Source organism: Lathyrus oleraceus, chromosome 5 (assembly GCF_024323335.1).
Source record: "Lathyrus oleraceus cultivar Zhongwan6 chromosome 5, CAAS_Psat_ZW6_1.0, whole genome shotgun sequence".
Taxonomy (NCBI): Eukaryota; Viridiplantae; Streptophyta; class Magnoliopsida; order Fabales; family Fabaceae; genus Lathyrus; species Lathyrus oleraceus.
Window position 1 is genome coordinate 228,552,467 of NC_066583.1, and position 12,190 is coordinate 228,564,656.

General features: G+C 32.9%; 1 protein-coding gene across 1 annotated transcript; it reads left to right on the plus strand.

The window, feature by feature from the left end:
* The first annotated feature begins 9,409 nt into the window (after positions 1-9,409).
* LOC127083184 (UDP-glucuronate 4-epimerase 6) lies at positions 9,410-11,497 on the plus strand. Its single transcript, XM_051023430.1, has 2 exons — positions 9,410-9,562; positions 9,700-11,497. The coding sequence occupies exon 2, from the start codon at positions 9,721-9,723 to the stop codon at positions 11,074-11,076; it is 1,356 nt and encodes a 451-aa protein (XP_050879387.1). The 5' UTR covers positions 9,410-9,562; positions 9,700-9,720; the 3' UTR covers positions 11,077-11,497.
* Positions 11,498-12,190: the final 693 nt, after the last annotated feature.

Consider the following 12,190-nt stretch of genomic DNA (forward strand, 5'->3'; position numbering starts at 1 on the left):
GGGCAACGTAGTTCCCCTTAACAGGGGAGAAATTTCTATCCTAACCAGAGACTGGGAAACGACAAACTAAAAGGGAGACTGACTCGAGCCTAATAGTTATCATGTAATCCACAATAGTCCTAGGTTGAGGTTTCTAACAAGAGTTTGACTCACACAGGCAGTGAGTCAACTCAAGTCTATCTCTACGTACGTCAACTTCCTCAAAAGTTGATCATACGACTCCTACAGAAAGGAGATGAGAAGCTAAGCAGATAAACATCAAAAGCAAATAGCACACACTATACACAACCAAGGGGGCTAAAGCAAGGTTGGGCTTTAGTCAAGGGGTCATATCGACCTTGACAAACAAGCCAAATACTGGAATGGGTAGTTGTTTGCTCTTAACCCTAACATTGAGAGTTAGGGTGAAGCAGATGAAATGGTAGATGAGGGTAAGACCTCATAGCTCTTATCCCTGGCCTGGGAGAGCTTCAGACAATGAAAGTGTGGGAGTCCAGAATGTGGGACTCTATTCCACATGACTTGACACAACAAGATTTTGGGCTTTTATTCAAAGTGCATCAACACGGGGTGTGAGCAAGATGAATGACATAACTGAGTAGCAGGGGGTGGATTGCACACCCCTTTTATCTGCCAATGCCTCTTCACTTAGGAGGTCTTTGAATGTACAAGGCACAAAATTAAACAAGCACAAACATTGCCTCTTAAGGAGGGCTTCAGACAGGTGCCTGCCAAAGTAACATGACAGGTCTTCCAGACTACATGAAGAGTAGGAAGTTACCTAAGTGGTATGCCAACCACAAGCAAAGCAAAGCAAAGTTCAAATGAACTTAAAGCAACTTAGGTACCTGTGTAAACAACTAAACAAATCAGTACAACACTCAGACAAACAGACAACAGTCAACAACAAACAGACAATCCAATATGCACAATGAGTAAGCCATAAGGCAAACACTCAAGTGAATTATCATCAAAGCCTACAAAACAAACAAATGTTAGCCAACAATAACAAATATCAACATTCAAATGGTGAAGCAACATCAACCATGGAGATTAGATGCTTGGTCCTGAAATTCAAAGCTCACATGTAAGTACAAACCACTAGGTCAAAGCCTAGGGTCAAAGATGAAGAAAAAATTCAAAACAGGAGCTGAAATTCAACACAATGCAACTTCAAACACATATTAACATGTCCTAAAAAGTACCAAAACAAAATCATCAAGCAAAGGCATTTCACGTGCAAGTGAAGTCAAAGACAATTTCAAAGCTCACAAATGGACATTGAGAATGAAAAATCCAAATCAAAACAGAAATGATTCAAATAATTCTGGAAAAATTCATGAGTATTCAACACATCCAACATGATCATCATACAAAAAATCAGAATCAACAAAGATCATTTGATGTAGAAATTAAATTGCACAAGTTGATCAACCAATTGTGTGACACAAATTGTCACACCATGCTAACATGTACATAAAACAGAAATGACACATGGAAAAAATGTCAAACCAAAACCAAAACATCCATTAACATGTTAAGAACAATCGTACAAAATTTCATGTCCATTGGATTAAAATCAAGCATTTCATGATAAGATGAATGGAGCAAGGTCACAAATGTACACATGTTCACATATTCTAACACATTTCAAAATCCAGCCAAGCACAACTTCATAATTTAACATAAAAAAATAGAGGATATCTTAATGAACAAGTAGCAAAAAACCAGGGATTTTTTGGAGCATTTTTCAATTTGTTATGGATTTTTGAAGTTGGCATACAAAATTTGAAGTGAAAATGAACATAACATGGAAATTGGAGGGAAAAGGCTAAAATGAGAAAGCATTTGAAATATTGCTTTCGCTAGGAATCGAGCTTGGTCCGAATTTGAAAGAAGCGCGCGCCAGGCCAATACGCTGCCGTTTTGGCAAAAACCCTAGCGCATCTACTAGCGACGGAAATCAACCGACACAAAGCGGACGCTACGATGAAGATCTTCATCTTCCTCACGAAGATGAAGATGAACAGTACACGTTCAAAAATATTTTTTCCAGATTTTCCAGAATCTTCCAGAATTTCACAAAAATTATATCATCATGAAGCTCTTCCAATGGTGATTATAGATCAAGCATCAATTCATCCTAATTCAACATGATTCATGCAAATCGAAGCAAATAAAGTTTGACATTCAAAACTTCAATCAAGCATATCTCTCTCAATTCTTATCCAAATCGCACGAAATTTATGTCAGATTGATCAGCATCAAATGTTCTACAATATTATACACATAAAACAGAGAATTAAGGTGATCGAAAATGTGACCTCTTGAAGATCAGTTCTTGAATTCTGCAGATTCCAGGCCAAGCAAGCATGCAAATCCACTCCAAATCACTTGTTATGAAGTTTGATGATGAAATTGAGGCTTGGAAACGTGTAGATCTAGCTCAATTCGCATTTGCCATTTTTGAGTTCTTGAGCTTCACATGCACAGTTCTGGTCCAAACTTGATGATCCAAGGCTTGATCTATGCTAAATCAACACTAGAGAACCAGAATATGGAAGAAGATTCAAGGTTTATGTGAGAAAATTTTGAATTAAGATTGGGAGATAATTTTGGAGGGAAATGAAAACTAGATCTAGAAATGGTGAATTGTGATTAACCTCCTGAAATTCTGTTATGATTTAGTATATATACCATTTGCTAATCTTATTTTAATTAAAATTAATCAAGGTTTAGTTGAAGTTAAGCAAGATAAGGTGTGGTGACAAAAATTGAAATTTTATGGTGCATGGTAATTCCAAACGTGAACAGTACCAAACCAATGAATAAATGCACTTAAAAACACTCCATGCACATATTAGCAATGGTCATTTGTTCCCATGATGCATCAATTTTAAATTTTCAAGTTTCCCTCCAAAATTGACTTGAATGCACAAATGATCATATGTTCAAATTTCATGCAATGTGATGGATGTTTTAGAAACTTCATGTCATGACAAGCATTTTGCAAAAAGAACCACCAAATTTAGAGTTATGAATCAAAAGTTATGGCCATTTGAAGTTTTATGTACACTTGGCAATGATTTGACCATATCTCCTCAACCATTCATCATAAACTCATGATCTTGGACTTTTTGGAAATAGGAGAGAGATGATCTTCAACTTTCATGTTGGGCAAAAATTCATTTGAAGCTTCGTTGATGATGTAAGATCAAGTTGAATTTGAACCAAAAACTTTCCATTTTTGGAAACTTTCAATTATAGGTCACTTTCCATTTTTGGAAAGTTTTGATATGACCTCAAATTCTTCAAGATATGCATTTGACATGATTAATAAACCTCTTTTGAACATGAATGAGATGTTGAAACTCATTTCTCCACCTCCTAGCCCTTAGTTGACTTTCTGTTGACTTTCTGGTTCCTCAGATGACTTGAACATACTCAGATGACTTTGAGCCTCAACCACTTGATGAAATGGCTCCAAAATGAAACCCTAGCTTATACAAGCTCAATAAAATCATATGATGATCTCCATCTCAATAAAGACCTCATCTCCTTGAAAATCCCTGACTGGTAGAATGCAACTGATTAGGGTTGACCAGAGGTCAAAACCCTAATCCCAAAGAATCTGAGCATGAATTCTGAAACCTTTGAGGATGACAAGACCATGATGATGATGATGTACCCTTGCCAATAAGATAATGCTCAAACTCCTTGAAGGACCAAGAAACCCTAATTGAAGCACAAACCCTCAGATGGCTAGTGATCAATTTATGAGACCCTCATGCTGTCATCTCTTAACCTCTCCATCTTCTGAGAAAGACTTTGGAGGATGACTTGCTTATTCTCACATGATATGCAAAGATACAATGCCTAATGGCCTACAAAATAAAATGCAACATGCTAAGCTAATCCCAAGAGAGGAGGGCAAATTTTGAGGTGTTACAACATGTTTTGACTAAAACCCTAATTTTGGGTCAACTTCCCAAGGATCTAACTCCTTCATTTTTTATGATTTTGAGGTGGGACCAAGTGAATTGGAAAGTTTGAGATGTCTAATTCAATTGTTATGTTGGACAAAATTTCATAATTCTAAAAGAAACACATGTGATAATACAAAACATTATAGGTCAGATAACAGTTGAAATGTGAAAAAGTCCAACTTCAAGTGCCCATAAATTTCTCATAAAAAATCCAAATGATGCAAAATTTATATCCAAATTCATTTTCTTGAAAAGATATACAACTTTCATGTTGGAGGTTTTGTCATTTGAGGCTTTTATGAAGGAGTCGCCAATTGAATTGGAGACTCCTCTTAAAACCTACACATAGGCGCCAATTGAATTGGCTAGGGCATCTGCCCTAGCCAATCCAATTGGTGCCTCCATTCAAGTTTTAAGAGGAGTCGCCAATTCAATTGGAGACTCCTCCTAAAAGGGGTATTTTGGAAATTTTTTAAAACCAGGGATATTTTGGGAATTTCCTTGAAAAACTAGGTTATCTCGGTAAAAAATCCCTCTTTAACCCTAAACAAATGCATTGACAAAACTCTAATAATTACTATCAACAATTAATTAATTTTGTAAATATTAATTAAATTTACTCACACCTTAAAACAATAACCAAAACACCACACATCGAAGAAAAGTCATAATAACACCCTAACAAAATCATCATTCACAAAAAATAATTCTCAATTTTTTCAATAGTTCACACTTTATCATTCTCTAATAATTAAAATCATATAAAATAATTAATTAACTATACGACAATTAATTAAATCACTTTAAAGTAGTGGAAAACAAAATCAAATTAATTTTGCAAACCAAAATAATTCCAATATAACATTCATTAACATTTATATGAATGAGTGAAAATAGCATATTTGGTAGTTCTTAGATATGTTTTAATCTTCTATATATATACACGATGTATTGAATCTGACATTCATTAACATTCAATAATGTTGGAAGAGTTTGAATAAACATTATGAACTAATAGATGAAATGAAATTGGCACCCTATTAACATCATACTAGCATAGTACCAGTTTACTGTTGAACAAAATACAGGGTTCTGTTTCTACTTGAATGATCAATCGACATATTACATATAAGAGATCTAAATAGTTAAAAGAATCCTTTAATCGAATAACGTACACTGACATATAATGTGATTGTAGCATATGTTGTTGCCTCATGGTTTCATAAATTAGCGTGTGTGTGAGGTCGGTTACAGACAAGAAGGCAAGTGAAGTCAAATAAAATCATATGTGAAAGACTAGACAATTCTTACAATATTTAACGCGTTTATTCTTTTCATTTTTAATTTTTTTTCCTTAACTGTTTCTATATTAAGCACTTAAACTGTTTCTTTAATTAAGCACTTAAAAGCTTTTGTCTAAGGTAGTTAATGAGAAGTAAGGTGGCAAATATTTAAATCTGCAAAAGTCTGAAAAGAAAACATAACGGAAACATATCGGATATAGCCATGAGTGGATCTAAAATCTTAATCCATCTCACATTAAAAATGAATGAGAGATGAAGCAGGTTTGTGGACACTGCGTATTTTAAGTCTAAAAATATAAAATTTATGTTAATGTACCGTGTTCGTAAAAATTCGCAAAAGAAAAATAAAATACATTAAAGGGTATGAGCTTAAATTCTTAATTTGTCTTGCATTAAAGTGTAGACAAAACAAAACAGACATGATGAATGGCCAATGAATCAAACAATTTTACTATCACTATGAGTCAATAAAACATCTAAGACGTACTTGTTACATTTCTTCCATTTCTTCCAACGCGTTATGTCTAGTTATTTCTATAAGACTAGAATAAAATCTAGTTGTAAAGGATAAAAGTTACCATCCATGTTTTTTTTACAAATTTTTCTATAACTCTAAAAAATAAATACCGCAAAGCTATATAAATAGAGTGACGTTTTTATTGAAATAATACTATATAAATACGATGAATCTATTAAATACAAGTGGGGCTAATACATAATGGATAATTTATTAGACATGGCTTATGACAACCTCATGCATGGAATGAGAATCCAATGCAATTCTGAGTTAATGGAAGAGTAAATTTTGGGTAGAACAATAATGAAAAAGATGTTTGGGATGCAAATTGTTATATATATATCACTAGATCATATTGATTTTGTAACAAAAGTACAAGAATAATTAAAACTTTGGTATAGAAATGAAGAAACAAGTTGTACTAGAAAATTGATACTAGTATTACTCAGTTTTAGAATCGGTCCAAAATTGATGATTTAGACAACCGACTTGAGAGACAACTCTCATCCATTTGTACATCAATTTCTGGGTCCGAATAATAACACTGATCCTACTATATAACAACATAAATTAATTAACCAAGTTTCCTAATTAAGATTAAGACAATTAACCAACTAATTTTTTTTATTTATATATCAAACTTTGGCTCTTGTTTCGATTATTGCATACACCAGTATTGCATTATTCAACGTGATGACTGGAAAAATGTTTATATATATATAAAAGATGCTAATAATAATAAATGTGAAAAGGATCGAATTCTTAAACATTGTCGGTGGGCATTTGTCACATTCGCATAAATCTTGAGAAGAAAAAAAATCTAATTAAAGAATTATCTTGGTCGATAATAGGTTGAAAATTGTTTAGAATTTGAACACTTTGACTTGTAAGTTGTTCTAAGTTAAATCTCATGTTGATCCACATGGCATTAAATTCTTCTTCTTTGGGTTTGGTCATTGGCCAAACTAGCCAAACCAATTACAAAAATGCTTTTATAACAAACAATTTAACATATTAAAACATGTAGTACTAGTACTATATAGTCTTAAAAAATGAAAAGTGCAAGAAGAATTGAAGAATTTACTTTGTTAGTGTTTGTTATATTGCCAACAAAGTTAATGAATGGCAGTGTATTTTATTTGTGAATTTAATTAGACCATAGGGTTGACATATTGGCACGTGAAAAGCACATGGTACAAGTGCAAGTGCAAGTATTTCTTCATTCATAGCTGGAATTGGCAAGGCCCACGCACTATAGTACTTAATACAACAATACAAAAAAGGATTATAATATCACTGTAATAATATTATTACGTATATTATATTACTATATAGTACTATCATATAGAACAGTTATGCTAAGATAATTTAGGCTTAAATTCTACTCTACGTTTTTTTTTCTTCTTATTTTGACTAAAATTTGATTTTAGTGTTACTTTATTAATTTTAAAGATAACTTGTATTTTTTTAAAGTATAAGTTAAAAAGTTTAAATAATAAGGTAGATATTAAATATTGAAAAAACTAAACTTTAAAAATTTAAAATAGTCAAATCAGAATTTAATAAGTACTAATATTTTGCATTTAATATTTACAACTTGTGCCCCTAGTATTTTTATGTTTTTTTTCTATCTTAGTATTTTCCTATTTTTAATTACAGGTGTTAGGTGTCCCTTGTTTTTTAATTTCTTCTTCTTCTCGAATTTTTAAAGATTTATTATATTTATTAATAGTATTATATTTATTAATAATGTAAAATTTTATTTGATAATATAATAGAAATTTAAAGGCATTGTACTGTCAATGTAAATTAATTTTATATCATCATTCAATAGAATTATAATATTCTATTGTATCATATCAGTATTTATACATGTGATTTGATAAGATATTTCTCTATAATTGTTTGAGAGTGTAAAATAAATATTTTATAATGTATATTCTTTTTTCTTATGGAATATTGATAATTTGAAAAAAATATAAAATCACTAATTTTCAAAAGAGTAATTTATGCGGAAAAAGAGAGTAATTTTACATTTTATTGATGAATGTTTTATTAAAAAAATTGGAATTGGATTTCACATCCAAATAGTATTATGTTATCAATTAGAGAGGTAAAATTAAAATTAAAATAAATAGGACTAGTTTGTTTCAACTTTCTTAAATGATTTTCATAGTATTATATATTTTTATTTAAAAATAATTTTAGATTTTTAAAATATTATTTTAAGTATATTTATTATTTTATTATAATTATTTTTGGATATTGCAATTTGAATTTTTTTTATAAAATTACTTTTGAAATAGAATTATTTTTACAATTTTATGATTTTAAATATTTTAATCTTTAATAATATAAGTTATGATCATTTATATGGTTCGGAGGGAGTGAGATCACAAGAACATCGCCTATTATTTGAAAACAAGTCTTGCTCTCCTAAAGCACGAGGCGGTACCAGCTTGATTTTATTAGCTGAGTGAGCATGAGCAAAGCCAACTCGGTAAAGCTACTTTAAAATTTTAGTGGCAAAAGGTTAACCATCAAATGGGTTCATAGCTACTATATCAAGAACGATAACTTTATGACGGTTCAAGCGAAAAATAACTCTACTCACGGATACCTGAAAATAATTCTCAATCAAAGGAGTGTGGTTCAACATATACAAGGGTGGAATAATATCCAAATGAATGTAAAGTTTTCAACAAAGAAGATGTACTACTCCCTCAAAGAGACTTATGGGATGGTGTAGTGGAGAAAGGTACTTTATGATAATATGGCACGATCAAAATTTATTGATCGACTTGCAACAAAAGAGAGATTACACATGTTTGATTTGATCAACAATGATTGTCGTTGAAACACATATGAAATTGGATACTAGAATGACTCCAAGTTTCACATTTATCAAAGGAATAGAAAGAAAAACATCAATGGATCATTATGAATAGCAAGGGAAAAGGTGGAAAACTAAAATGCCCAATCAATCGTGGCAGAAACGATTTATAAAACATAGAAATGTAGGGATAACATAAGTTACAGAAACCATGTAAATAATAACGATTTATGAAACATGAAAATATAGGAAAGATATGAGTTACGGAAACAATGTAAATAATACAAGTATATGAGGCAAATTTACAGACACATTAGATTATAGAGGTGAAATAATTTAGGATTTTCCGTAGTAAATAATGTTTACTTGTTTGATTAATTGAGACTCGATCATTTAAAGTATAAATTTTATTTTTGGATAAATTAATGTATTATTGATTCAAAAAAGGTAAGTTTATGTTATTTGATGTTATAATTTATTTATTTTTAATTTATAGAAAATGAGCTTAGTTTTTTGATATTAAAAAAAATAATTTATTTAAAATTAAAACAAAATGCTTATAATATCCATGAGAATTAAATTTATCCAAATGGATTATACTTTCATTTTATCTCAAATAAAAATACCCAACTATATTGGAGAAAAAATAAATAAATGGAGTATGATTAAGTCAAAATAGGAAAAGAGAAATTAATTTAAGCTAAGTTAACATTACTTAAATATCATTATTACTATTACTACTAGCACTTTCCATGAGTGTTTATGATGGTGTGAAGGGTTAAGTAGAAAAAGAAAGTGGTCTCCAACCAACACCAACCCATCCCACTCTCTCTTTCCTCTCTCCTTCCCTTTATATTAATAATCCTCTCACACCTTCAAACTTCAGGGCTCAACCTCAAATCAAGCTCTCACACATTTAGAGGTAACCCTTTTTTCCTTATCATAAAAAACAATACAATTTCCTCACTCCAACGCAATAAACACTGACACCCATCATCACCTATTTCTTTCTTTAATCACAAACCCCAAATCGAAATCAATCCTATTCCATTTTTGCAGCTTTTTTGCCTATACAGCAAAATGGCTTCTCCACCAGACACAAGCAAAACCGTAAAGCTAGAACGTTACAATAGCTACATCAGAAAAGTTAACAGCACAAAACTCCTTAACGCATCTTCCAAACTTCTCTTCCGAGCCACACTCTTGATAGCACTCGTCCTCGTTTTCTTCTTCACTTTCAATTACCCTCCACTCTCCGACTCCACCAACCACCACTTCCACACTCATTCCCACTTTCTCACCTCCGCATTCGGCGGCGGCGGTGCATGGGAACGCCAAGTCCGTCACTCCGCTACACCGCGCCGTCCTAATGGTTTCACAGTACTTGTAACCGGTGCAGCCGGTTTCGTCGGTTCTCACTGTTCACTCGCTCTTAAAAAACGAGGTGACGGAGTTTTAGGTTTAGATAATTTCAACACCTATTACGACCCGTCGTTGAAGCGCGCGAGACAAGCTTTATTAACTCAGCATCAAATCTTCATTGTTGAAGGTGACCTAAACGACGCGCCGTTGTTAACCAAACTCTTCGATGTAGTTCCGATTACTCACATCCTTCATCTCGCTGCACAAGCCGGTGTTCGTTACGCCATGCAAAATCCACAATCCTACATCAAATCCAACATTGCTGGTTTCGTCAATCTTCTAGAAGTTTCCAAAGCAGCCAATCCTCAACCGGCGATCGTCTGGGCTTCATCAAGCTCAGTTTACGGTCTCAACACGGAGAATCCATTCTCAGAACTTCACCGGACAGATCAACCGGCGAGTCTCTACGCCGCAACTAAAAAAGCCGGCGAGGAAATCGCTCATACTTATAATCACATCTACGGTCTCTCCCTCACCGGACTCCGTTTCTTCACGGTGTACGGTCCTTGGGGAAGACCAGACATGGCGTATTTCTTCTTCACCAAAGATATTCTTCATGGAAAAACCATCGATGTTTACCAGACGCAGGAAGGGAAGGAAGTCGCGCGTGATTTCACCTACATCGACGATATCGTGAAAGGCTGCGTAGGAGCTTTGGACACAGCGGAGAAAAGCACCGGAAGCGGCGGAAAGAAGAAGGCACCGGCGCAATTAAGAATCTACAATCTCGGCAACACATCGCCGGTGCCGGTGGGGAAACTTGTAACGATTCTAGAAAACTTGCTGAGCACGAAGGCGAAGAAACACATCCTCAAGATGCCACGAAACGGCGACGTTCCGTATACGCACGCGAATGTGACATTAGCTTACACAGATTTCGGGTACAAACCAACAACGGATCTTTCAACGGGTTTGAGAAAATTCGTAAAGTGGTACGTTCGTTATTACGGAATTCAGTCAGGGGTAAAAAAGGAAAATCCTCTCAATAACGAACTACCCGAGGATTCCGCTTGATTTGCAATTTGCATCACATCACATGCCTCTCATTTTCAAAAAAGATTATAAAAAAAAAAGAACCTTCTCTCATTTTTCTTGTTTTTTGCTTTTGTGAAATAATTATTATATTTTTTAAAAAATGTTGTTTAATTATTATTGTGTCGGTGAAATGATTAATCATGTAAGAAATATAGATATATGAATATGGTATAGAAAAGAAGAATGATATAAATGTGAAAGAAACAGAAAGCAAGGAGGTGTAGATCTATGAGTTGGAGGAAGAAAAGGGAGGTGTAATGTAATAATTATAAGTGGGGTCTGCTACAAAGGTTGTAGGTCTCTCTTTTTTCTATTGATATAAATTTTCAAGAAAAAAATGGAACAATGATGTTATTATTGAACAAAATATTATTATGTGACATCAAAAACTTTAGTCTCTTTTTCTCTGTCTTTATTCGTTTTATTATTTTATTTATTTACATGTAGTACCGATTTTTTCTTTGTCTACTTTTGTAGCTAATTATTAGTAGTACTCATTATCTTGCTTTGGAGATGCTTTCTTAGTCATCACTCTCTATCAAAAACAGAAGATACTACAAACGGTGTCTTGTGAGTGAAACTCCAAATTAAAAATAAATTGGATTTATACTTAACAAAGTACTGTAGTACTACTGTATTATAGAGCATGGTTAGCTATATCAAGACACTGACATGGACGGTTAGATTTTGCAAAAATGACAGTGGTAACTTGTTGGGGCAAATATTAGTTACTTTGCTATCAATAAGGAAACGACAGAAAGTGGTGGTTACTAGAATGATAACTTGTCTAGTGTAAAATATGCTTTTGATTGGCCTCTACATTAATTATCCATTACATTGTTGATAACCGATAAGTTTCACCAAACAGACGTATACCACACAACACCACACCTATGAATATGTGAGTGAGTGCTACATCTTCATTACATATAATACTAGAATCCAAAATATTCTTTTCATGTCAATTTCCTTTTCAAAAGTTTGATATTATCTCTTTTGACAAGAAGCATTTCTTTTATCTTTGCTGACCAAAGTGGATGTTGTGTTTCTAATGTGTTTTTACTCATTAAAATAAAATTTTATTCTTTCAAAC

Bases quoted from the DNA above. Each gene is read 5' to 3' on its own strand.
- LOC127083184 (XM_051023430.1), top strand. From the start codon at position 9,721: ATGGCTTCTCCACCAGACACAAGCAAAACCGTAAAGCTAGAACGTTAC.